The sequence below is a fragment of the Heterocephalus glaber genome, unplaced genomic scaffold (genome assembly GCF_053883595.1).
Source record: "Heterocephalus glaber isolate CG9 unplaced genomic scaffold, H.glaber_assembly_v1.0 deba00001689, whole genome shotgun sequence".
Taxonomy (NCBI): domain Eukaryota; kingdom Metazoa; phylum Chordata; class Mammalia; order Rodentia; family Bathyergidae; genus Heterocephalus; species Heterocephalus glaber.
This window is the reverse complement of record NW_028258414.1, coordinates 14,087,583-14,115,308: the sequence shown is the minus strand read 5'-3', so window position 1 is coordinate 14,115,308 and position 27,726 is coordinate 14,087,583. Positions and strand designations below refer to the sequence as shown.

Below are 27,726 nucleotides of genomic sequence, written 5' to 3'. Positions count from 1 at the left end.
TCTTTGTAGAATATCTGAAAGTTCTCTTCTGAAGGTAAGGTTAGTTACTATGGAAATGAGCCTACTGTGGTTGAGAATTTACATAAACATTAGACAATTATTTAAAGCTTGTAAAATGTGGAATTTATCTGAAAGCTAACATGACCACTGATGCAGTAAAAAATCTAAGAACTGCAAACCAATCCAAAACAATTCAGGTCTCAGTACAGGATTATAAAACAAATCCAGGGCCGGGGATTTAGCTCAGTGGTTTCGCTGCCTGCTGCGCAAGCTCAAGGACCTGAGTTCGATCCCCGGTACCAAACAAACAAACAAAAAAAACCCATATCCAATGAAACATATAATTTACAGTAATGCCTTAAAAATACAAAGTTCAGGAAGTAAAAATTCTGAAATCCTCTTGATACAGATAACATACTATAAGAGTGGATTACAAGCTACCGTCCAACATCTTAAGGAGAAATGAGGAGAATATGTTCTGAAGTCTTTGGTTGTTGTAATCAAAAGGGGACAAGAGCCAGTCCCCCTGCAAGCAACTGTAGTCTGGTAGGGTAGAAAGATACAAACTTAAAGAAAAAAAAAAGTGATAGGTAGACCAAGAAAGACACATACAAGGCACATGCTCAAAAAAAAGCACCTAGGGCAAAGCAGTTGAGAGAGGACAAATACCAGAGACAGGAGCAAGCAGGAGCCAAGAGTTTCAGAGATTTCAGAAGAAAGTCAGGCAAGGAGTGGAAGGAAGAACATTAGAGAGAGCATAAGCAAAAGATGTGCCTGGGCTTCACAAGCAGGTAGCTGTTGCTCTTGAAATTAAATTACTTTAGAAGCAATGACAGCCATGGACTCATTGAACTTAGACTCCAGTTCTCTCCATGCTTGGGAGTCTGGGGGATTGGAGGGAATGATCCCTTCAAGATAAGTAAAAATCTAGTATTCTGAAAATTACAGGGAGCAGGTTTCAAAATGAAGAAAAATAAAGCTTCCTGCTAATTGGTTTGAGGTAATTTTTTAAAAGAAAATCAAAGGAAATGATTCAATTTACACTATAACCTTATGACAGAAACCTTAACTCTTAAATGTTGCTTTGGAACCTGTTTTTTCTCATTTAATATGCTCAAAGTGTTTTATCTTGCCATTTAATAGTCTTTTAATACATGATTTTTCTTGGATGCATAGTATTTTGATGTGCAGAAAAATCATAACTTATTTAACCAGTGTCTATTGCTGGCCATTTATGCAATTTATAATTTGTCTCCATTATATACCACTGTACTATACATTTCCATGGACTGCTAAGTGGTTAATGTCAATGTGTCTTTTACTGTAATAAATTTTTTAATTTAAACATTCTCCATACTTTTTGATCAATGTATGCTGTAATTATGTACAATTATTACAGCTATGTACAACTATTAGATGTTAAATAAAAAGAAAAAATAGGATAGGGCATGATGACACAAGCTTGTTATTCTAATACTCAGGAGTCTGAGACAGGAGGACCATAAGTTCAAGGCCATCTTGGGCTACATAGTTTAAGGCTATCCTGGGTTACAGAGTGAGACCTTGAAAAGAAAGGCTGAGACAGAGAAAGTGAAAAGGTGGTGATTGCTACATAGGCTGTCAAATGAGCTATAATTTAATCCTAACTTTATTATTTTCATAATTTCTATCCTCCTCACAGCGTTCACTGACTGATATACCCAGTCCTGGCCAGTTCAGTCAGTAGCCCAAGAAGCCATAGCCATGGGTGGGTATTAAGCACTTTAAATGCCACTAGTTCAAATTTAGATGTACTCCAGTGTAAAATTGGATTTCTAAGACTTAATATGAAAAAAGAACATAAAATATCTTCATAATTTTAATTGATTATAGGATATTCTGGATATACTGAGTAAAATAAAATATTAAAACTTAAAAGAATAAAACTTCTATGTTTCTAGTGCAGGTAAACAGGTAAGCAGTTACTACTGTGACACAAAAAATCAGACGAGAAAAAGATTCTGAGGGAAGCATATGAAGTTCAATTTTAGACATGTGAATTTTGAGGTACCTGTGGGGCACCCAACAGGAAATGTCTGATGCACCGTAAGAGGTCTGGTCTGGGACTTCGGGAATTACTATTATATGAATTATACCTGAAACCATAAGCATGTAGTGTGAAGAGTAGTAGGCTCAAGATGAACTTTGCAGACTATTAATACTTCAATGAGCAAATGGAAGAAAAGATGCTCATGAAGAAAAAACACAAGGAATGGACACAGAAATAAAAGGAAAAACAGAATCACACAGCATTATCAAGTCAAAGCAGGGGAGCATCCTGTGGAGCTGGGATGAAACACAAAAAGATTCAATGCATGCAGACTTAAATCATAACAGCAAGTAAGGGTATAAAAGTTTTTAAACAGCAGAGATGTGGCCATATACAGGAAAGGTCACCTTTAATAGTTTCAGGGATTTTTGTTGTATGTATTGTGGGAATTTATTTTTGTGCAGTGCTCTACCACTAAGATATACCTCCAGCCTCTAGTTTCAGCATTAAAAAAAAAGTCTTACGTTCACTTATGGAAGGCCTTAAAATGTCAAGAACAGGAATTAATAAAAATGATCAAGTAGTCTGTGAGCATACATGCACATAAACATGGAAAATATGACTTCGATTATCTAAGAAAGGATAATGGTTCACCTTTCTCCAGAATACAGTAAACTTTCATAATAAGATTTTCTTTTAATCTGTTTTCTTTTTAACATTAGAAGTCTATGAAAAAAAGAAGTACAAAGGAAAACATGAATGATTAAGTAACGAAAAACAATAAATTATTCTAGGTGGCACACTGAAAAATTTCAACACAAAGCTTCCTTCATTCGATTACTGTTAATTGTCTTATTCACTTTCCCATTGCTGAAACAAAATACCCAACACAACTTAAGGAAGAGAAGTTTATTTTGATTCATGTATTTTGGAGGATTCAGTCCACAGTTGGTTGGCTCCAAGGCAAAAAGAAGGGCCTGGGCAGAGGACAGCAGCTCATCCCATGGCCCTCAGGAAGCAGAGAGAGAAGGGAGGAGCTGGGGAAGGAGATTCACTCTTCCAGGTCATGCCCTCTCTTCCAAACAGATCAACCTCCTAACAGCAAGTCAACTATGGCTCCCACATAATCCAATCATCTTCCAAAAGCTGACTTGCTGTTAGGAGGCGGGGCCTGGTTGGAGGTGGATCACTTGAGGACATGACTTGGAAGTGTAGCTCTCCCTCCTTGGTTCCTCCCTTTTCTCTCTGCTTCCTGGCTGCCACCATGCCCTTCCTGCCTTGGAGGACTGAAACCTCTGAAAACTGTAAACCAAAAAATAAACCTCTCCTCCTTTAAGTTGTAGGTGTTGGGTATTTTGTCTTCAGTGACAGAAAGTGACTTAACACAACAATCTCTGATTAACAAATTATTAAGACCAGTCCCTGTTGGTAATAGTCTAATAGTAGGGGAATCAGACACATAAACCAATCAGTGAAACATACTACTAGTTAAAAGAGAGTTATTTTAAGAGACTTATTATGCCCGAGGCTGAGGGAATTGTTAAAAGCTTCACAGGAAGGTTGGGCAAACCAATCTTGAAGGTGTATCAGTAAGTTGTAGTTGAAGGTGCAGGGAGAGGAAATTGGTGTCCAACAGCATAGTGTGCTTACACTGGGTAGAGACACTCTCTTGTGAGGTGTCTTCCCGGTAAACATCTTTTTCAATACTGACTACGCAGAGTCTGGATGTGCTCTGTACACATGGCATAAGAGATATGCTTTTTACCTTGAGGCCAAAAGAACTGAGAGTTCTAATAATGTTGTGACTGATTTTAATGAAGAAGACTGGAAGAAAAGGAGAGATTGATGTCTTAATATGGCTAGAGAGGAGTACAGTAGAAGAAGAATAGAAAGAGAATGACTTTAGGCTGAGGGATCAAGAAAGATGGTACAGTTAAAAACTTTAGTTGGAGATTACAGTAGTAACAAGCATTGACAATGTCAAGAGGATGACCAATTTGGAAGTTATCATTTTGTTCCATAAAACACAAATGGAAAAGCTTCTTTGGATGGAGGGAGGGAGGGAGATGTGTATCACAGACAAATCACAACTGTTTTAAAAGGAAAAATACCTGCTTTAAAAAATAAAGCAAAAACCTCATGACCCATTTTAACTGTTATCAACAATCTGAGATGACAGGAAATACACCACAGACTAATTCACATCACAGCATGTGTACAAGTCCCAGAAGTTAATGATAAAACAATGAATTTGAAACATTTAACAGATGAAGAATGATCCTATAACCTTTTTTGCATTAACACTCACTATGGCATTTCCTATAGCTGTAACTTCTTTAAAAATAACAGAAGTTAGACAAGTATGACTTTATATATTCATTTATTTCTCATAAGCTACTTCCTCCATCAGAAAATGTCAAATACTTTCAGTTATGGAATCAACACAAAATTTTTCACATGCTTTTGTAAAACATAACGACTTGTCTGTAAATTTAAAAAGATCTCACATGATGCACATAAACAGCACAGCTTTAACTATAACCCCTCAGATTTAGAAATAGAACATTAACACAACAAAAGGCTGACTGCAACATTCACTTTGCCCTTTTCTAACCATCATCACTATCCTGACTTCTAAAACTATAGTTTTATGTTTCTGAACTTTATGAAAATGGAATTATATTGTATTTATTCGTTGTGTTCTACTCCTTTGTTTCAAGGGTGTTTATAAGATTTATCCATGTTGTTGACTGTAGTAGTAATCTGTCAATTTTTAATATGGATAATATGACATTCTATAATTGGAATACTATTTGTCCATTCCACGTTTAAAGTGGGATTGAACATCTGAATTATTCAGTTTTGATTTACTGTGGAAAAAAACTGGTAAGAACATTATTGTGCATGTTTTGGTGCATATATTTACATGCTTCTGATAAGTATACTTCTAGGAATACCATTGTATTATAAGATATTTTTCCATGCAATGAAAAACAGTCTGCCAAACAGAATTACATCAGTGTACGTGTACACTGCTATCAGAGATTCATTAGTCTCCAGTGTTTCTCATTTTAACCAACAGCTCGTATTGTCAGTTGTTTCAATTTTAGCCATTCTAGTGGAGGATTGTAATATGGTGGTATTGGTAGTGGTGGTTGTTGCTGTTATTGTTTTAATCACTCTGGAGCCTGAGTAATTACTTTTTCAAATACTAGCCACCTGGAGATCTTCTGTGAGGTAGCTGTTTAAGTCTTTTGCCCATTTTCTCATGGCTTATTTTCTCATGCCTTTGTTTACCTTACTGATCTGTAGGAGTTCATGAAGGGCCAGACAGTAGGCATTTTAGGCTTTGTGAGTCAGGGAGTCTCTGCTCTCTCCTTAACTCCTGTGCTGTAGCATGAAAGCAGCCAGTCAACACATAAATAAGGTGGTTGAGGGTTGATAAATATTTATGGAAGATAAATTTTGAATCTTACAAACTTTTCAGGTATCACAAAATACTCTTCTGAGATTTTTCACCATTCACCATTTAAAAAGTGTTTTTACCTCAGAAGCACAAGGTCCCAAGTTCGATCCCCGGTACCAAAAAAAAAAAAAAGTAGTCAGAAAAAGTGTTTTTAAACAATCTTTAACTTAGGGCTATATAAAAACAAGCATTCAGAAAGATGTGGTCTATGGGCTGTAATTTGCAAACCCCTGGTGTTGATAAAGTCCCCTGTCAAGTTATATATGTTTTATCAGCAATTTATCAATGACATACTTTGCAAAGAATCAACTTTTGGCTTTGCTGACACTGTCTCTTGAATCTTGTTTGTGTTTGTCACTTTTCCTTTCTCCTTTTTTCTTTGGTTTAAATTTGCTATTTTTAGCTTTTTTGAGATTAATATTTAAAATTATTGATTCTGACTTTTTCTTTCCTAACACATGTACTTAGGCTATATATTTCCCTCAAAGAAATCCCACAAATTTTCACAGGCTATATATTTCTGAATTAGCTTATATTATTTTCTAATTTCATTGTTATTTCTTTTCTTTTTTTTAAATTTCTTTTCTGACTAGTGGATTATTTCAAAGTGATTTAATTTCCAAATACTAAAAGCTCTTCAAACTACCTCTACCCTGCCCAAGTCATTTATTTATTTGTAATTAGTTCCAACTTTAATTCCACGGTACTCAAATCCATAGAATTTCAATTCTATGAAATTTAAGATTTGCTCTAACATCGGGATAGAATGAATGAATATATATATATATATATATACACACACACACACATGCTTGCGATAACTATATCGCAGGCACTTACAAAAATATAGGTTTTATTCATGGTGCGATATTGTACAAATGTAAATCAGGTCATTTATTAATTGTATTGTTCAGTTCTTCCGTACTGTAAGTTGTTTACAGTTTTATTTTGTTTGTATTTGTTTCGGTATGCACAACCTAGTAATTACAGAAGTACATTTTTTTAAATCTATCACTATGATTGTAGTTTTGTCTATTCCTTACAGTTCTATCAATTTTTTCTTTTCATATTTTGAGAGTATGTCATGAGGTATATAAGTATTTTGAATGTTTTTAATTTCCCAGTAAGTTAACTCATGTAAATTTCTTTGTATATATTTATGGTATAAGACATGATGTTCTGACTTATGTATATATTGTAGAATGACTAAATTAAACTAATTAGTATTTCTATTATTTCACATTTATTTTTTGTGGTGAGAACATTTAAAATCAACTCAGCAATATTCAAGTATATAATATTCTACACTGTTATTAACAGTCACCATATTGTGTAACTGATCTCTTGTACTTATACTTCTTAAGGTCCCTTCCCTTTTTTCTGCATTCTTGCCATCATTTGTTATCCCTCTTTTCATTACAGTCATCCTAACAGGTGTGAAGTAGTACCTCATTGAAGTTTTGATTTGCATTTCTCTGATTAGTAATGCTGAACATTTTTCACAGACCTCTTGGTTATTTCTATGTTTTTCTGAAAATATGTCTTTTTAGGTTTTTGGTTCATTTTTTCAACTGCATTGTTGTCTTGCTGTCAAACTGAATTCCTTTTTGGTTCTGGATATTAACCTCTTACAGGTGTAGTGTGTAAATATATTCTCCCATTCCATATGGTGTCTCTCCATTCTGTTGCTTTCTTGGCTGTGTTTCAGTTCAATGCAATCCTATTGTTGCTTTTGTTGCCTATGCTTTTGGAGTCATAGCCCAAAAAGCCTTTCCTGAGGGCAATAGAAAAAGCTTTTTATCTTCTTTTAGTACCTTTAAAGTTTCAGGTTTAAGTTTAAGTCTTCAACCCATTCTGAGTTTTTCTTGTACATAATATGAGCTAAGGGTCCAGTTTTGTTCTTCTGACTATGGCTATCCTGTTTTCCTAGCACGGTTTATTGAAAAGACTGTACCTCTGACATTGTGTTTTTTTGGCAACCAGAAAATCAGGAGAACCTACAGAGGCTTTAAAATATAAACCTCCAAAGTCCACACATCACTTCTCTGTCATATTCTATTAACTAACCCAAACAGCTCTATCCCCAAGCACATTCATCAACAAGGGATACAAACTCCATCAAAGATTTGGAAGACTATGTTTTAAACTCTCATAGCTCTTGGCAACTTCCCAGATGTTTCACTTGAGTATTTATTCCAAAAGTGTTTTCAGTTTGTGTATCTGTGAGCAAATCTTCTAAGGTCTTACATGATGAGAAGTTTTATTATGCCTCATTTTGGATGCATAGAAAGTCTGTGAATTCACTGTCCTTTTCCTTTAACACTTTGCATAAGCCCTATAATCTAAGACTTCTGAAAAATTTATATTAATGACTTTTTCAAAAAGTTTCCCCTTCCTTTTTTCTCATGGCTAAAATTTCTATTTATCTAAACAGAAGCCCTTCCACATCTACCTTTCAAACTTCTTTGTTTTTATTCTGTTTTGTCACTTAATGCTGCATTTGCAGATAATTCCTCAACATTACCTTCCAACTCATGAGTTTGATCATCAACTGTACACCTTCAACTAGCACCCAGACTGCTTTACTCTGTTTCCTCAGTTTTAATTTTTTATTAGTACATGTTTGCTGTACATAATGACTACATTTATCATGAGGAGTTGGTACATGGATATAACACATCTTAATTCTTTTATTGCCTTCCCTCTCCTTTTCCCCCCCTCTCCCTCCATCTCTTGGTCCTTTTCCTTTTGCAAAAGATCTACTCCCTTTTTCCTACTATCTTTTATTTTGCTCTTTATTTACATTTTGGGTTTTTCAAATAAAAGAAACCACATAATATTTAAGCTGTGTGTCTGATTTATTTCATTTAACATTATGGTCTCAAGGTGTATCCATTTTCCTACAAATGCCTCAAGTTTATCCTTCATGGCAGAATAGTATTCCATTGTGTACGACTACCACAATATTTCTACTTGGATCTGTTAATTTTTTTTGTTCTTGCATCATACTGTTAATATCCTCCATATATTCTTAAAGATACTTATCATAATTATTTTTAAATCCCTTATTAAGATTTTTCAATGATTCCCCATGAGACAGTATGTGACTAACTTCATTTCCCTTTCTTGAGGGTAACCGTACTACTAGGTGAATAGTCCGGCTATAAATTAATGTTCCTTTGGTGCACAGCCACTCTGATAATAGGTATGATGAAAGGGCTACAAGCCAGGATATAATTGTATCCAACCTAGTGAACTCAAGAAAAGGGGGGGAAAGAGCCTCAAAGATCTTTAGGAGTCTCACAATCACTACTGTTTATTTTAATTTGCTGATCATTTCATGGGTCACAGTTCACATTTAAACTCTAAGGAAGAAGAGTACTGAGAACAGAGTCTTCCGGGGGCAACCCACTTTCCAGTCCCCCTTCTGTCTCTCTTAGAAGCTTTCTTTCTCTCAATAAATTTTTCCTACTCTTAACCTCTGTTGTTCCTACAATTCATTCTTTGATTTTAGAGAACACAAACTCACGTTCTGAATATCTAGTAGGTTTGGGGGTTACACCTCTTCCCCCTGTATCATTTTGAAGTTCTTCCGCGGAGATTACTGGTTGGAGCTCTCCAGAAGCTGGTTCTGAGGTGATCAAAACCTTGAGCATCTGTCTTCAAGGGCACCTTGGCCATCAAATTCAGAGAAAGCTTTGAACCATTAGAAGCACCCTGCCTGGCCATGCCAATGAGCAGCTTATTAAAATATACTTAGGCTGAGGCCTAATTTTTTAAAGGCTAAATTATTAGAAAAAATTTTATATTTATACAATGAAGGATACTTCTTGAACAAAGAGAAATGGTGGCTGTCCATAGTTCTCTGAACTTTCTGCTCCCATCAGCCTCTCAGCTCCAGCAGGATGAAGCTGTGCTCTGTGTCTGAGGGGGGCCAAACAAGAACAGGGACCTCAAAAGCCAAACTGATCCCCTCTCTCCTGTTGTAACCATGGGCCCTGGCCTGGCTAGCACAACCGTCTGTCCCTGAGGCTCATGGGGGAAGGACAGGAGTGTAGAGACACTAACTGTCCTGTACTGAGGTGAGGATGTCACATGTGCCAGGAAATACACTGCTACTGACAGGTGATGCTTCCCTGGTGCACTGTTCCCTATGAGTCTTTATCCTGATCTGAAGGCCTTGCTTGCTCCAGACAGACTTCCTCACTTTCTAGAATGGCCCTTTCTCCACAGGAGGAGAGGCGGGGGTCAGGAGTCAGAGCTGACCCTCTAGCAGCCTTGTCTTCCCAGCAGGACTGCCATTCATACAGATGTGTGTGGCTCCATCATCTCTTCCTCTGCAATGGAATACAAAGACACAGAGAAGCTGGATGTGGAAAATGTGGACTGCTCAGTCAGGCTCCCAGCACTGGCTGAGCAGAAGGCAGCACCCAGCCACAGGTACTATTGGCTGGTCCCCCAATGTTAGCTTCCAATCCCTGGGGATCACAGGAGAACATCGTAGACCATGCAGAGCCATCATGCAGGGGCTTCCAGGAGACCCACCTCACTGTGGAGGAGCGAGGAGACTTGTGAAATTCACTAACTCTATAACAGATGGAATTCTAAAAGTCAGCCTAATAGTTCACCAGTACTCAGGGAGGTGGAGTTTTGTGCATGGATATATGGTAATTTTCCATTCTCCTCTAGAGACAGGAAGAGGCCTAGTCACTGGCCCAGAAGCATAAACAGGCATGTCCTACAAAGGCAATGTGGCACAGTTCAAAGCCAGTCCTGCAGAGACTGTAGGACCACACATGACCACAGAAGTCAGGCAGGAAGAGGGAACCCTGGTTCCCTAATCATATGTGGTACTCCTGTTAATAATTTGGGGTCAATTCTGTGGATATGAAAGATTTCATAAACATTACCTAGAAGGGGCCTTAGAAACCAATTAGTCAACCCCCCTCTTTTTCCTAATGTATAAATAAGCCCAAAGATGTTAATAATAATCACCACCAATAAATACTGTTATATTTAATCACTAGAGATTATAGAGAATTGCCACACACACACACCCACACCAAAAAAACACACCCAACAGCAACAAAAAAAAACCCAATGTCTTCCTAGGTTGAAACCTACCAATCTGGGATTTTGGAAGGAGAGGAAAGAAGAGGTAGAAAATGACCGCCAAAGGGCATCTAGACAGGCCACACCAGTTTACACCAATGCTCGTAGTACCAGCACTGAAGAACAATGAGGCCTGGGCTACTGCTGCTCTTTTTTGTGGCAAAAAGATGGGCAAAGACAATCTGAAGATAGTATTGTGAGAAAGAACTTGGTAGCCTTCCCTCAACCTATTTTTCTCCCTGCTATTTTTGGCATCCTTAGTCCCAAGGTTTTTTTCTAACTAATTTTTTAGAAACTCTATACATAGTTCAATTTTGTTTTAATTGTGCTTATGATACATTATTTTCTGTTTTGCTTAAGATAATATCTTCCACCACTTTGGGAATAAATACTCAAATAAGAAGGGAAAATACCTCCATACATCACAGCCCACTCACCCATCAACACATACAGGATCTAGATAACCTCAGTCTCTTCTACTTCCCTCACATTCCTCTGGTTTCTTCAGAGTTGATTTAGGGTGAGGGAATCAACAGCTGGGACTAATATGATAGGAAATGGAAACAAACCTAGAAACTGTGCTCTTTACCTATAGAACTTTTGCTAAACTTGAACCACTCCTAAACCAGCTCAGATGTCTGAGAAAAGCAAATCAATGAAGAGTGTATTATGCTTTATAGTAATTCACCTCACCACCAAAAATAACACTCTGAAGTTTGGAGAGTAATAAGTACTTTCTAATTCTTTCATGGATAGTTATAATGTTTCTAGCTTCATACATTTGAAAATATTTACAGTGGTACCTCGATTTACAAACACTTGTTTACAATTTGGTTCGCAAACACAAGCATATGGCAAAATTTTGTTTTTGTTTGTGAACTCTGAATCAGGTAACAAATATGACCACAGCCATCTTTTTTGCACAAACAAAAATGTGGCCATTTTCCCCAGAATTCTGAAACAAATTAAATTCATGAATCGAGGTACCACTGTATTTTTTCCCTCTAACTCTTCATTACCCATGGATCTATAAAGCAATCTATAAATTTCTAGGTAAAAATTTTTAAAAGTTCTTCCTCTGTAGTTATTTTACTCACCAAGATTACCAACCTGCAAGCATCATTACATGCCCTATTTCCAGTTTTCTAAGACCACGAACAGGTCCTCTCAAACACACAAGTATAATAATTAGCTCCACACTGATCTGAAATTATTTTTATCGAGAGGTTTGCAAATAGGGTGTCATTTCAGAATCAGACAAAAGAAGAACCTGATGTAGAATTCTAGATATATTCTCCAACTAAGTTGGAGAGGAAGAGATGGATTTGTGGGCAGGTGACAGGACTCGCTTAGTGAATGAATTTGGCTGTTCCTTTTAGTATGATTCTTTAAAAAGCAAATTCAACCTTAAATTTCATTAAGAAATAAAATATCTAGTACTAAGGAAGAAAGAGTTCTGTTCTATTCTGTACCATGAAATGCTATCAGCAATTAGCTTTAGTTCTGAGCAACACACACATGTTTTGGAGGTAAAAAATTCTTAATTTTCTACATAATTTTTTAGAAACTCTTTATATGGAGTAAATTTTGTTTGAATTCTGCTTATGACACATCATTTTCTGTTTTGCTTAACACAGTTATCTTCCACAGAAAATTCTACTTTTTCACTTTTAGACCTATGGTTTGAAGTAGAGACCCAACTTCATTTTCTTTCAGTTGAACTTCCATTATATCAGTGCCATTTATTAACCAACCCTTTCTCTCTGAAATGCTTGCTAATTTTATCATTTTTAAAGTTGCATAACCACATACAATAGTTAGATAATATTCTTTTCCATTGTCTATTTTTGTGCTCGTACCATGTTATTTTGACAGGGAAGGTTGTTGGTAATTTTTGGTATCTAGGATCCTTCCCCTTCTTCTTTTCTCAGTTTCTTATAATATATTCTCTCTCTCTTTTTTTTTGGTACTGGAGATTGAACTCAGGTCCTTATGCTTGCGAGGCAGGCAGTGGAACCACTGAGCTAAATCTCCAGCCCTATAGTATATTCTCTTACAGGGGACCTCTTCCAGACATAGATTTCAAGATCTAACTTGATAAAAATTATAAAACATGTATTATGTGTATTTTAAAATGCAGTTAATTTATTTGATATGCAGAATTTTAATTATATTTCATACAGTGAAAAATAATAAGAGTAGAAAATAATCAAACGTCCTTGTGATAAAACACAGGGTGGGGGTACTAAAAAGTATGGTAGGTGGTGCACCTTATTTGAGGTAGCTGGAGGGAACTGAGGCATGAGGAGTTAAAATGGAAAAGACTGGTTGGCAAGAATCTGATTAATGGAAAAATAAAAAGAAAAGACCTATTAAGAGAGGTATAGAGACCAAAGAAGATGGAGTTTGCTAATATTCTACTTGTCCAATTCCACTACACAGAGATGAAAAACTAACTTGATCATTCTATGATGTTATGCTCTATATCCAACCTCCCATCAAGCCAAGGACACAGACTGAGCTCAACTGATGTCACAGTTATATGAACTCCATGGCCCACTTTTTGGGTTTTCAGAGATACAAACCCACCCACAAACAGCAATAGGGATTATAAGCATTCTATGTCTTCACTAGCACTAAAACCCAAACACTGTGCTCTCCAATTCCTCTGAAAAATACATTTGAGTCCACTGGTGACTACTGGGAATAGGAATGCAGCTACCCTTAAGTTCAGCTCTGAAGCCCACAAAATGTGCTAAGAGAAATAAATTTTCATATAAAATAGAACTAAGAGGTTGCTGACAACTACATATCACAATGTACTCTATCAAAAGCAATGAATACAATTTGGAACAAGTTGATAATGAATAACACAAGCTGGCCTATACCACTATGTATCTAGGTACTGCTACATTTCCCTAAAATTAATCTAGAAGTGCCTAAGGATTTTTATTTGAAACAAAGATAAGTAAGGGTGCAGTAAAATCATTGGAGAGAGAGCAAATATTCTTTTGAGGGTACATTTGATGTGGAAGAATAGCAAGGGAGATGGGGATAAAGAAGATGGCTATTACAAGCCATCTTTATTTTTCCTAACTTCTAAATCTGAGACTCTATAAGGGGTACAGCGAAAGTATGGAGACAAAAGAAGAACAACTTTAAGGCCAGTGATTGTCAGCATTAACTGAACAGAGAGAACTAATCCTCAATTCATCAAATCAAGTTAAATGGAGAGCCACTGTACACTCTTTCCCTGGTGACGTACTCATCCAAAGGAAGGGAAGACAGGGCTGGGGAATTACCTCAGTGGTTCTGGTGCCTGCCTTGCAAGCGCAAGGTCCCGAGTTCGATCCCCGGTACCAAAAAAAGAAAGGAAGACAAATACTGAGGAGACATGGTTCTGAAAACAGACACACCTTTGTGACAAAGCATCCTGATATAAGGAAAGTGAACAGAACCTTCCAGATGCCCCAAATCACACCTTCCTCCCCAACACCAGCACCACCACCACCACCACCATCACTACTAAAAATATTAACATTGACCTTTTATACTGTAGTCACTATTCTGGGAATTGTATAAGGTATCTCTTAATCCTCTAAACAATCCTAATGAGGTAAGTTACCTCTGTCTCCATTTTATAGATGAGAAAATGAAGTTCAGAGAGATTAGGTGAATGTTCTGTAAATGTTGTACATATAAGACCCAGAATCTTCAAGCGCAAGGACGTGAGTTCGATCCCGGGTACCAAAAAAAAAAAAAAAAAAAAGACCCAGAATCTGAATCTAAGCAGTCTAGTCTAAAAGTTGTGATTTTAACCATGCTATACTCCTCTCCCGTATTAATACAAAACAGCAGATCCAGAGAATACACAGGATTTTTTATTTATACAGTATATATTTACATACCTTGTACTGTAAGCTCTGCTTGAGTTTCAATTGTGTCATTTCCATTATCAGCTATACAAAAATAAGTCCCCGCATCATCCTCAGTGATATCACTGATCTCCAGGCTACCACCTGCCAGCAAGACCAATCTTTCAGAGCTGCACAAAAAATATTGATACATATCAATATGAGCAAAATAATACTTGAGCAACTCTCCGTGTAAAATAGAGAAAACACTTCAACAGTATTATTATGGACATGGTTACAAATGAAGTTAGACTAACATAAAATTATCTGAATTTAATTTAATTTAATACCAATTCACTTTGCTTATATTTTACATGGTTATTGCATATACAAATCAAATTTTATAATGAATTTTGACACTTCTAGTTATTCCCAAAAGGATACTATTTTTGTGACCAATTCCATTTTCTTCAACCCATCCCTGCCTCCCTACTCTGGCCAGCTTTTTGGAAATTAGGTAATTGTGAAGTCTAGAATCCATCTGAGGCTGATTTCACCAAAGCTCTACCACAGTGAGATTACTAACAGAAAGAAAAAATTGTGAAGGCAAATGTCAAATCAGAAATAGTAAGTCATGGGATGACAGTTTCCAATGGTAGCTTGGATAGAAGAGGGAGGAAATGAAGAAGAGAAGGGAAAGAGCAGGACAATTGCTAGAGAGCAGGTGCCTGGGGTGTGGTATGAGCCACCAGCATTCTGCTACCAACAGTGCTTTTGATGAATACTGATCCAACTCTACAAAGAGTTATGTCTATTTAAATAAAAATTAATAGGACTGTAACACTGAGGAAGAAATCACAAATCAATACTATAATCAAATTTTTATAAAGTGAACAAGTTTAGTTAATTTAGAGAATTACAAACTAAACCAAACATACAAAGGTACCCGACAGAAAGCAATTTAACAAGTGCATAATTAAAGCTGTCACTTTAAAAGTCACTTTCAGTGGAAAGACATCCCTTGTTCCTGGGTAGGAAGAACCAATATAGTGAAAATGACCATACTTCCAAAACTGCTATATAGATTCAATGCAATGCCAGCTGAAATTCCAATAATATATTCTACAGAACTAGAGAAAACAATCCAAAAGTTCATTTGGAACCAGAAGAGACCTAGAATAGCAAAAGCAATTCTAGGCAACAGAGACATGGCAGAGGGTATCACAATCCCCAATTTAACTATACTACAAAGCTACTGTGATAAAAACAGCATGATACTGGCAAAGAAACAGACCCGAGGATCAGTGGAATAGATTAGAAGATGCAGAAACAACTCCCAGACATACTCAGCCACCTCATCTTGGACAAAGGAGCCAACCACCCTTACTGGAGGAAAGACAGCCTATTTAATAAATGGTGTTGGAAAAACTGGATTTCAACCTGCCAAAGATTAAAACTAGATCCGTATCTATCACCATGCACTAAACTAAGATCGAAGTGGATTAAAGATCTAAATATTAAAACTGAAACACTAAACATGCTGGAAGATAAGTTAGGTAGAACTCTTGAAGACACTGGCATAGGAAAAGACTTTATGAATAAAACCTCAGTAGCATGGGAACTAGCACAAAAAATCAACAACTGGGATCTCATCTTATTAAAAAGCTTCTGTACTGCAAGAGAAACCACCAACAGAGCTAGGAGACAATCTATGTGGGAAAAAAATTTTAGCAGCTGTACCTCAGACAAAGGACTACTATCTAGAATATATAAAGAACTGAAGAAAATCAGACCTCCCAAATTCAAAGACCCAATCCAAAAATGGGGATCTGAAATGAACAGACATTTCTCAGACAAAGAAGTAAAAGCAGCAAATAAATATATGAAAAAATGTTCAACATCACTGGTCATTCGAGAGATGCAGATGAAATCAACACTGAGATTCTACCTCACCCCAGAAAGAATGGCTGCTATCAAGAAATCAATAACAAATGCTGGCGGGGGTGTGGGGAGAATGGAACCCTTCTTCATTGTTGGTCAGAGTCCAGACTGGTGCAACCACTGTGGAAATCAGTATGGAGATATCTCAAAGAACTAGGGCTAGAGGTCCCATTTGACTCAGCTACTCCCCTGCTGGGTATCTTCCCAAAAGAATTAAAATAATCATACCACAGCAATACATGTGCACCCATGTTTATAGTGGCACAGTTTGTAATAGCTAAAGCTTGGAAACAGCCCAACTGCCTATCAACTGCAGACTGGATAAAGAAGATGTGGTTTTTTAATAAAATGGAGTACTACTCAGCCATAAAGAATGAGAAACTACAGACATTTATAGTTAAATGGATGTATATTGAGGCCACACTCATAAGTGAAATAAATAGGACACACATGAGTAAATACTGAATAGTTTCTCTGGTGTGAGAAACTGAAAGTGTAAATAAGGATTAAAATGATGAAAATGAATAACTGATAATTTGAAATAGGAAGAAAAGGTCTAAAGGAGTAGGGGAAGTTGTAGGGGAAGGGGACAGGTAAGAAGGGAAAGGAAAAATTATGAGAAAAGGAAAAAATGGAAACAAAGTGTTTGTAAATAGGGAAGGATAGACAGGGAATGGGGAAAAAATAAGAACCAAGATACATCATGTACAGGTACAAGTACCCAATGATAAATGTAAACATATTGTATACCTAAAATGTACCAATAAAAGAATTTAAGCAAAAAAAAAAAAAAGTCACTTTCAGGGCCAGAATTTAGCTCAGTGACACGGTGGTGCCTGCCTCACAAGCGCAAGGTCCCGAGTTCCATCTCCGGTACCAAGAAGTAAAAAAGTCACTTTCTTTTTTTTATTTTTGGTACTGGGGATCGAACTTGGGTCCTTTTGCCTGCAAGGCAGGCGGCAGAACCACTGAGCTAAATCCCCAGCAAAAAAGACACTTTCATAGACAAGATAAATGCTAAATATAGTAACAAACACAATACTAAATGTATATTACTAAATGTATATGTGTATATTTTTATTTTAAACCTGGCTAAACTGCGGTTTTCATAAGCTTTTTCTTCCAAATCTCAATATTGTCACACACCTATCTGTATCTATGCTCAACAATAAAAAATGTTTTGATTATAATTTGGCTTTTCATATAGAATTCCTTATAGAGGAAAATGTGAGGGAATAACTATGTGATATCTGTTACATTTATAATTCTCTTTCTGAATAAATAAAGTGCTATTCTGGTTTAAACTTCAGTACATTATATGTCTAGGTCACTGGTCTTACTGAATCTGATAAACAAGATTAAGCATCTGAACCGAAGAGTATCTGAAAATCTGAATCAGATTTAGTGACTTCTCCAAGAAATACTACCCTGTAAGGTCATGTAATACTGTAAGGTCAGAGTTTATTAAGTGATTTTTCTATCTGAAATGTCTTAATTATACCTTCAAATTCCAACTTTATGTGATGAAACAGAGAAGCCAAGGTATCATATAATGGAACAGAGAAAGAATAACTAGGATAAAAGTAACAGAAATAAAAGTTTTAGTGCCTCAGAAATAAGATTTTTTAAAAAATTTTTTAAAAATCACTATTAAGCTTAAGAAGTGAAAAACTGAATGTTCTCTTATCTCAAGTGAGAAATCAACAATGTATAAACCTGATACCAGCTTTTGAAAGTACAATAGTTTATGTGATAATTATCTTTACAATATTCCTGATACTTTCTAAGCCTGCTATTTGGCATCATTGAGTGCTGTACAGTAGCAATCTTTCTAAATGGGGTCAATTTTACTCCCTTCAAAGGAAGCCTGGGAGGACGAATGTCTATTTTCTGGGCAGAATTCATTTAACTTGTTTATGTTCACAGTGAAAAATTAAGACTTTAAGAACTCCAAAATTCAAATATGCCCGGCAAGAGGAATAACATGTGAAAAAGTATGTGTGGTGAATGACCCAATTAAGTTCAGTGTAGACATGAGGAGTGTGTGTGTGCCTCTGAATACTTAGGGTTTGTATGGAATATCTCCTGAATTACCCTTAAAATTCAGAGAAATATTAACTATGATATAGTCATATTTGATTAAAAAACTATCAGACTAGGGATTTAGCTCAGCAGCACCATGCCTGCCTGGCAAGTGCAAGGTCCTAAGTTCGATCGTGGATACCAAAAAAAAGCAAACAAACAAAAGAAACTTTATCCTCAAAAACACCTTTGAATAAATTTGGATGTTCTGGGAAAATACATGTTTTCTACTATGACCTGTATAACTGGCTCATTCAGACCTCAGACTAAAAATCACCCTACTAAGAGAATAATTCTCTAATATTTGATATAAAACAGCAATCCCATCTCTACTTCTCTTGGCATCCCTGGAATACTCTTATCGTCTTCAGATCACTTACTATAACTACACAGTTCATATATTTATTTTATTATTATCTAGTTCCTCCCCACTGAAATATAAGCCTTGTAAGAATAAAAACTCTATTTGGTTCATTACTCTATTCCCTGTACCTAGAACAGTTCCTGATATAGTTAGCATTCAATAATTATTTCCCCAATAATTATTAAGAAAGTGTAAGTAATGAAAATCCTCACTTCTCTTATTTAAAAAATGTTATTTACATCTTTATTATATATTCACAATATTCTCCTAAGATGGTAAAATGTCAGTATTAAGAAAATCTATTTCAAGCTTTCTTGATAAAGATTTTGTTCTAACATGCAGACAATAAAAATTTCTGCTTTAGAGCTTAAAATTTTATACCCTCTGTTTTAAGGCTCCCCATGTTTCTTTTAGCAAAAGTTTTTTTTTTTTAAGTGAGCTGGTATTTATTTATTTCACTCTTCTTTCATTGGCTATGCAGACCAGTGGGTATTATTTTGGGAGATTCATATATGTACATACTTTGAGCATTTTCACTCTTAGTAAAGGTTTTTACAATATTGCTTGAAGTTTAACAAATTCCTTGCTAATAAATAATATTTATTATTCTAATAAATAAATACTTAGTCTAATAAATAAACATTTACCTGGTAAGAGAAGTAGGAAGAAAGAGAAGAAGCAAAATATGGACAGAAGAAGTTGGTGAACAGATGTGTATTGAGAAAGATCTCAGCTGATTTGGGGGTGATTCCATCAGCTACATTAATGGAACATGTCAGAACCAATCACACTGTACATCATCCCCACTGATCACCAAAAGTGATCACCCAGCTGACTAGACCATACCCCTCTCCATGAATTGGCTACTGAACTACACAAATTAAGACTGTGTGTTCACTTTTGATTACCTCAGAAGGAAACGCTGGATCTGCTCTGTCCAACTCAACAGCCACTTACCACATGTGGCTAGTAACATGTGGTCTGTATGATTGAGGAACTAAATGTATTTAATTTTAATTTGAATGTACAAGCTGAAGTAGAGTAAAATAGTTGCTACTAAGCACAAATTTTATTGTTTGGGTAGAACTACATTTCCATCTAAACAGTACATTACACAAAATATTCCTGTTGTATTCAACAGTGCACGTACACTCCTAACATTTTTAGTGTTGATACTAGAAAATTCCAATTTACTTATGTAGCTTGTATTATATTTTCTTTGGACAACACCGCTCTAGAGTGATCCTTAACTGGAGGTAATTCTGCCTCATCCTTGTCAACACAAGTTAGAAGTATTTTCGGCATCTGCTAGGAAGAGGTCAGAGATCCCAGTAAACATCCTATAACACACAAGACAACTTTGTTTAAGAAACAAAAACATATCTACCTGTCACCACCAACACCACTTCAGTTCTCTTATGAGACAACAACTGAGAAACGTATTCATACATAAGAAAGAAAGGGGGGGGCGTGGCGGCCAAGGATTTAGCTCAGTGGGTTCTGCCGCCTCCCTCATAAGCACAAGGTTCAGAGTTCAATCCCTGCTACCAAAAAAAAAAAAGGAGGGGGGTTGGATGATATGATAGTTGGTATTAATCAGGAAGGCTTTTGTAGAAACAGAGCTTGTAAACAGAACTGAAGGATGATATGATTTTACAAGGAAAAAACAAAAGGATGAGAAATCCATTTGCTCATACTGTTTGAGCAAAGGAAAACACCATCAAAATGCATGTAAAAATGCAAGACGACTCACACTGATTAGTACTGGAAGCTCTTGCAACAATTTAGAGAAGGAGATCCCAAAACCTTAAGCTAAGTATACTGTAGCTTTGGCAAGAACAAATGGATAATTATCCTGCAACATCTTGAAATCATGTTTTTTCTTTACATATCCTAATCATATATAACACAAACATATTTCAAGGATGACATTAAATAATCAATTTTTACTAGTTGATAGTCCCAAATAGGAACAGAACAAGTCTTGAGCTAAGACTGAAAAAGGCAGACAACAGTTACCTTTCTATGTCGAGCGCCTCCTCATTTTTCATCCATCTAATGGTTGGAGCAGGAAGTCCTGAAGCAACACATGGCAACACTGCACTCTGACCAATGACTCTGACTAAGGAAGAAGGCTGTTTCAAAAATACTAAGTTTGGTGTTTCCTCTGAATCTAAAAAGAATTTAAATAAAAGACAAAGATTAAAAGACAAAGCAGTTTACTACTTAAATCATGAGGAACTGCTAATTCCTGTTTAGTTTGTGTGGCACAAGTAACATACAAAAATTCCATTAAAATTAGCAAATATTTCTCAATTAATTTCTTTATGTAAAGCATTGTGCTAGGGTCTTTATAAGTTACAGCTCCTGCTTTCTAGGTGTTTACTGGTCAAATTAAGGAAATTTGACATGAATCTCCTTCAGCTTACAAGATAAGAAAGTGTAAATGGCACATGAGTGGTACAAATAGTGGAGAGACTAAGCAAGTTCAGGACCCATGGCAACCTCTCCACTCACAGGGATATAAGAAATCTCCTTTCTTTCCCTGTTATCTTTTGGCTACTTCTGAAAATCTTTCTGTGTTTCATCTCTTTAATCTCTGTCATCTTTTGATTTCACAATGTGGCAACAATCTACCTTTCCACTCTACTTCTGCATCTCCTATTCAGATATTAAAATTAATGTGTTCACTTTACAGAGCTGTCCTTTTGTGAGCACAGGAAAAGGTCACACTCTTGTGACTAAAAGATAAAGTTCTCTATTTAATAGGATATTAACTCAATGTTGACTTTTAAGAAGGAAAAAAAAAAGGCTATTTACAGGCAGAGAATTGTGACTCTTGTCCCCAAACTCTTGAAGAAAGATGTTATACAGCCATGGTAACAACCACTAGAACTGGCTTTAAATTTGCCTAGCCAATTAATGGCAGTTCCATAGCCACTGTAACAAGTAAATACCACCTTGACAAATTAATGACAACTCATTTCAGTGAATGTGCCTTTGAATGCCCAACCAGTAAGTGATCAGCTTAGGCTTTAAAGTCAGCCAATCAAAAGCAGAGTTGCTCACATTTAAGGCTGACACTAATCTGTTCCCACCTGTGTAACCACTAGAAAAATTGGCCTTTCTGACTGATACCAACCTGCTCTGCCTCTTAACCAACATAACCCAAATCAATATCCTCTCAAAGACTCTACAGCAGAATTTGAATGACAAATATGGAAAAAATCAGGCACTCAGTAGTGGCAATCAAAGATAAAAGGTCATGAAACATCAAAAGGCTAGAGGGACTATGTATGCTACAAGTGAGCGGAAGCTGTTAAGCATGGAGAGAAAAGATACACAAAACCAATTATGAGAAAAGACAGTAGATGCAGAAAGAGTAAGAAAAAGACTGAAAGAGAAGCTAAGTTTACATTAAAATGGGGAGGACCATGGAGAGCCAAGCACTCTCACTCGCCAGTGTCTCTAGAGCCACAACTAACAGTTACCACCCGATTCACCCCTTATAGTTAGCCTGAGTGAGGAGATGCAGTGGAAGACAAAGCCTTGACCAAAAAAAAGTGGGTATTTCTTTGATCAAGAAGAATACCATTTGATATTGAACATACTTCATTATTTGATAAAATCTTAATACATTTACTAAAGAGCAGGTCATTCTGGCATACTTTCATCTTTTTATCCCTGTAAAACACTAAGATTTTTTATGCTGACAGTAGTACATTACACCAAGTATCAAATCCTTATTTTAAAAAAAACAAAACAAAAAACCTGTAACAAGGGGCTGGGGATTTAGCTCAGCGGTTCTGCTGCCTGCCTTGCAAGCATAAGGTTCCGAGTTTCATCCCGGGTACCAAAAAAAAAAAACCTGTAACAATTGTTATTTATTAATAAACACAAAGCCATCATCCAAATAATAAGTTAATACCTGGAAGAATCTTCAATTCAGCTTCATCACTATACTTTGGTGGCCCACCACTTTCAACTATGCAGCGATACAGTCCCCCATCTCCTTCAGTCGTATTGCTGATCACCAGTGTCCCACTTGGAAGCCTGATAATTCTATCATCCAGAAGAAGGGGCTGTCTGTTCTGTTCCCACCTCACAAATAGGACCAAGTCTGCATTAACTTCACAATTTAGAACTGCGCTATTTCCAGCATACACAGAGGAAGGTTCTGGCTGGCTGGTAAATCTTGGAAGACCTAGACAATAAGAGAAAAGAAAGGGGGAAAAGTCATTAAATATTACTTTAAAATGTAGTCATGGGGCCAGGAGCAAGTCAACTCATGTAGCCACAACATATAGTAAATCAGAAGGTGCATGGGTTAGGAAATATGCTACATACAGGGATACAGAGCAAATAAGTAAGCGCACTAAGGATAAGTGGAGTCAGATTCCTCACAGTTGAAAAAGTAAGCTGCAAATATGGAAAAGGATACAGAGTAGAAAAAAATTCCATGGTATTGGCCCACAATGAAGGTATTAGTGTAAAGTTGTAGTTTTACATAACTGTAGATATATAAATGTATAGATGTAATAGAAAAGTATGAGATATGTATATACTTTACATATACTCAGTCCTTAGATATTAATTTTCCTACACAAATACACACATACACACTCATACACATTACCTAGCTCTGGGCCCAGAATCAATGACTCTAGGAGCAATGGGTAGATATGGCAACTTTATCTTCATTTCTAAGTATCAATTATCCATTACAACAAGCCAGTGCTGCTTGGAAAAATGACTGATTCTAAAAATGGAATATGCAACAAATAAGATAAACTTAAAAAAAAAACTGGGCTCTTTATGTGACGAGTTTTATGTCATAAAGCTCATGACATGAAGTAAGGAACTATTTCAAGATCAATGGATACATATCAAAAATGCAAAACAAAACAGCGGTCTCAAGAATGAAGGGAGTTTCTTCTGGCTAAATCTCGGATAATAGTATTTCTACTTATAATTTGCTAAAAAAGAATCTGTTTACGTTAACATTAACAAGTGGAGGAAAAGGGAAATATCTACTTTACAGAAATGAAGAAATTAGAAAAATTACCATTTGGTAAACACTGTAAAAATAACTGATTTAAGCAAGAATCTTCAAGAACCTTCATTTACAGCTAAATGGATGCATATTGAGGCCATCCTCTTAAGTGAAATAAAAAGGACACACATGTGTAAATACCAAATAGTTTCTCTAGTGTGAGAAACTGAAAGTGTAAATAATGATACACAAGGATGAAATGGCCTAATAACATATTTCTTGGATTGTGTTTCCATCGCGTGTCATATGACTGTATCTAAATGTAAATCAGGGAGAAGTTTGGCTTATGTGGTGTCTGCTAGCTAACTGGAGTTTTTTTCCAGACCACTATTTGTTCAACATTGGTTCTGGGGATCTTTCTGAAACAAATCACATCCTCTGGTGTCTTGTTGGTACTTGACGTGTTTTTTTAAGATATATGGAAAAATGTTTAAGTGCTTTTCAGTTTTGTTTTGGTTGAGTTCTACTGTATGTGAATATTATTGTAGTTTTTTTTCCCTTGCATTGTTTTTCTTTGAATGGTTTTAATTTCTGTATGTGTGTGTTTGATAATAAGTTATTTTATTAAGAAAAATAACCATTTGGTAAACACTGCAGAAATAACGGATTTAAGCAAGAGTCTTCAATGGATGGTAAAAGTAGTGGGTGGAAATTTAACACATTCCCATCAGCTTATACCACCGGTGGTACATGCATGACTGTCTTACTGCATGGCAGGGGACTGTCCCATTGAGTTGCTTGTACCACACTCACACATGTACCACTGGTGGGTCAGAGCTCCCCTTAGTGAACTGTCAGAGAGTATATTTACAAAGTATCAAAGTATCTCTTCCCAAAATACTCATTACTAATTAACAACAGTATAAATACATGGCTGTGAGAGGAGAAACAGTTTATAGACCTTTTTTTTGGGTACCAGGGATCGAACTCGGGACCTTCCACTTGTGAGGCAGGCAGTGGAACCACTGAGCTAAATCCCCAGCCCCTATACTTTTTTTTTTCTTTTTTCTTTTTGGTACCGGGGATCGAACTCAGGACCTTGTGCTTGTGAGGCAGGCGGCGGAACTACTGAACTAAATCCCCAGCCCCTCCACAGACTATCTTAATCAAGTAAAATATTGTAAATGTTAACATCACAGGCTTCCTGATATGATGTACTGAGAACACAGCATTACTTCTGTACTATTACTCCCAGAAATGTAAAATCTGAATCTATTTATAGGGGAAAATCAAATAAATTGAAAATGAGACAAGGGAAACTTAAAAGCCTATTGCATATCTAAAGAGTTTAAAGAGAAACTACTAAATAACATATGTAACCCCAGACCAACTTGGAAAGGGGAGAGAGGGCAAGTTTTGCTTTTGTTTTCTCCTATAAAAAGCATTATTGAGACAACATATGCAATCTAAATGATTTAATTAGTATTGTACCAAGATTAATTTCCTGATTTTGGTGGATACCTGTCATTACTTTGGAGAATGTTCTTGTTTTTAAGATGTGAACAGATCTTTAAGCAGGGGTGACAAGGCAACATGTATGCAACTTATTACCCTGAATGGTTCAGAGAAAAGTATTTGGGAAATTTTAAGCAGATGTGGTAAAATGTAAACAACTGGGTGATCTGTGTGAAGGTATAGGAGATTTCTTGGTTTTTAGAACAGTAAGTTTAAAATTACTATACTTCAAAATAAAATGTTAAACAAAAGATGTGATCATAGGCACTGTACAGATGCCACAGAATGCAGTAGCTACAAGCATCAATCCTGGAGTCACACGCCCAAATGTGAATTTAGCTCCACCTTTCATGGCTCTATGATGCTGGCAAATTATTTCACCTCTCTCTCACCTCAGTTCTCCATCAGTAAAATGAGAATAACAAGTTTCATATGATTCTCAAAAAATTAAATATTTAATGTAAGTAATTCATATATAGTACATTGCCTGGTATATAAATACTTAACTAGCTACTATTGTTATTAACAGTATCTTTGAAGAGATTCATCTCTGCTCAGAACACAACAAAATTTTTTTATAAGTACACGTTTGCAGTACATGCACTTTAAAGACCAGGAAACAAATTATGAGAAACAATTCCAGGTTTTCTAGTTCTATGATGGTGAATTAGTGAAAATGTAAATATAAATATCACATAGGTTTTCTAACCCTGTCATAAATTTTTCCTTATTTTTTATTTCAAGGTGGTTTTTGAAGGAAAGAAAATAATCCAAACATCTACTTTAAAAAAAACCAGAAAATCAAGAAAAGATTAACATGAAGCATAAAATCTAATAAAGCTGGAAGAAAGGGAATCTTAACAAATAAAACCAAGAACTGGTTCTATTTTTTAAAAGTCAAAAAATATTCCCTCCTACGGTCTCATGAAAATGAGTAATTTTTAAAAATGTAAACCCACAACAACAGATGGGGAATTGGCAAGCAAGAAATTTCAAAAAGTTTCTGAACAGGGAAAGTAGATGGAGGAACTAGTAACTCATATTGAGGCAGAGAACACAGCAGCCTCTTGTGCTCACCGAGGGAAGCCAGTTGTCTTGCTGCCTCTGGATAACTATAAATTGGCAAGAAGGGATTAACCATGTCTGGATTTAGACCATCCCAGTCCCCTACCTTTTGGCACAGCCAGACTACTCCCTGGACAGGAAAGCAGAAATTTCTGTTGTGGAGAAATGAGAGACAGCCCACAGGGAAAAGCAAAAAAAAGAAGCAAAGCAGTCTCATATTTAATTCTATAAGCTACATACTTATTATTCTTTCAAAACTTTCCCTGCTTTCTGGACCTGGCAATTAGTTTCTACTGTTTACAACCAAAAACCTGAAACAAGTTTTAAAATTTTTTTTAGAATGGTAATTTGGCAATCTTTTGCGGGGAGGCAGTTGAGACAGGGTCTTGCTATGTAGTTCAGGATGGTCTTGAACTCATTATGTAGCCCAGGCTGGCCTCAAACTCCTGGCGATCCTCGATCCTCCAGCCTCAGCCTCCCAAGGGCTGGGATTATAGGTGTGTACCACCACACTTAACTCACAGTATCTTTTTAAATTTTGAGATATAATTTATATGCCATAAAGTTCAATGTTTAAAACATACAATTTAATGATTTTTAGATATCTGAACAGAGTTGTGCAATCATCCCAATAACCTAATTTCAGAAGCTTTTTATCATCCCCCCAAAGAAAGCTTGCTCCTCTTTCCTATACCATCCCTACCCCAGTCTTTAGCCCTAGAAAACCACTTAATCTACTTTCTATCTCTATAGATATACCTATTCTGACAGACCCTTTTTTTTTTTCAGTGCCGGAGATTGAACTCGGGACCTTGCACTTGCGAGGCAGGTGGTGGAACTGCTGAGCTAAATCCCCAGCCCCAAGATGTACCTATTCTGGATACTACATATATATGTGATCATACAGTATGTGGTCATTTATGACTGGTTTCTTTAACTTAGCATATTTTTCCAGTTCATCCATATTGCCACACGAATAAGGACTCCATTCCTTTTCACTGCGAAGAATATTCCACTGATGAATATACCACATTTTGATTATCCATCACTTGGACATTTACGTTATTTCTACTTGTTGTCAATTATGAATAATGCTGTTATGAACCAACATGTGCAGATTGTTGTGTGGCTATATCTCTTCATTTTCTTGGGCAGATACCTGGGGTAGAACTGCTAGATCATATTTTAACTCTATGGTTAACATTTTAGGAAATGACAAACTAGTAACTTTTTAAATCTTTCACACACACACACACACACACACACACAGAGGGTATCCTATGAGCTAACAATCCCAATTCTAGT

At 36.2% G+C, this 27,726-nt stretch overlaps 1 protein-coding gene across 11 annotated transcripts in view; it reads right to left on the bottom strand.

The window, feature by feature from the left end:
- The window catches only part of Neo1 (neogenin 1), a 205,334-nt gene that overhangs the window by 114,823 nt on the left and 62,785 nt on the right, over positions 1-27,726 (bottom strand). For all 11 annotated transcript variants that reach the window (XM_004855517.4, XM_004855518.4, XM_004855511.4 and 8 more), the window contains exons 3-5: positions 22,777-23,052; positions 20,868-21,021; positions 14,516-14,652 (exon numbers count right to left, since the gene is read on the bottom strand). In XM_004855517.4, the coding sequence (XP_004855574.1) occupies positions 14,516-14,652; positions 20,868-21,021; positions 22,777-23,052 (567 nt within the window). The remainder of the gene's footprint in view (positions 1-14,515; positions 14,653-20,867; positions 21,022-22,776; positions 23,053-27,726) is intronic.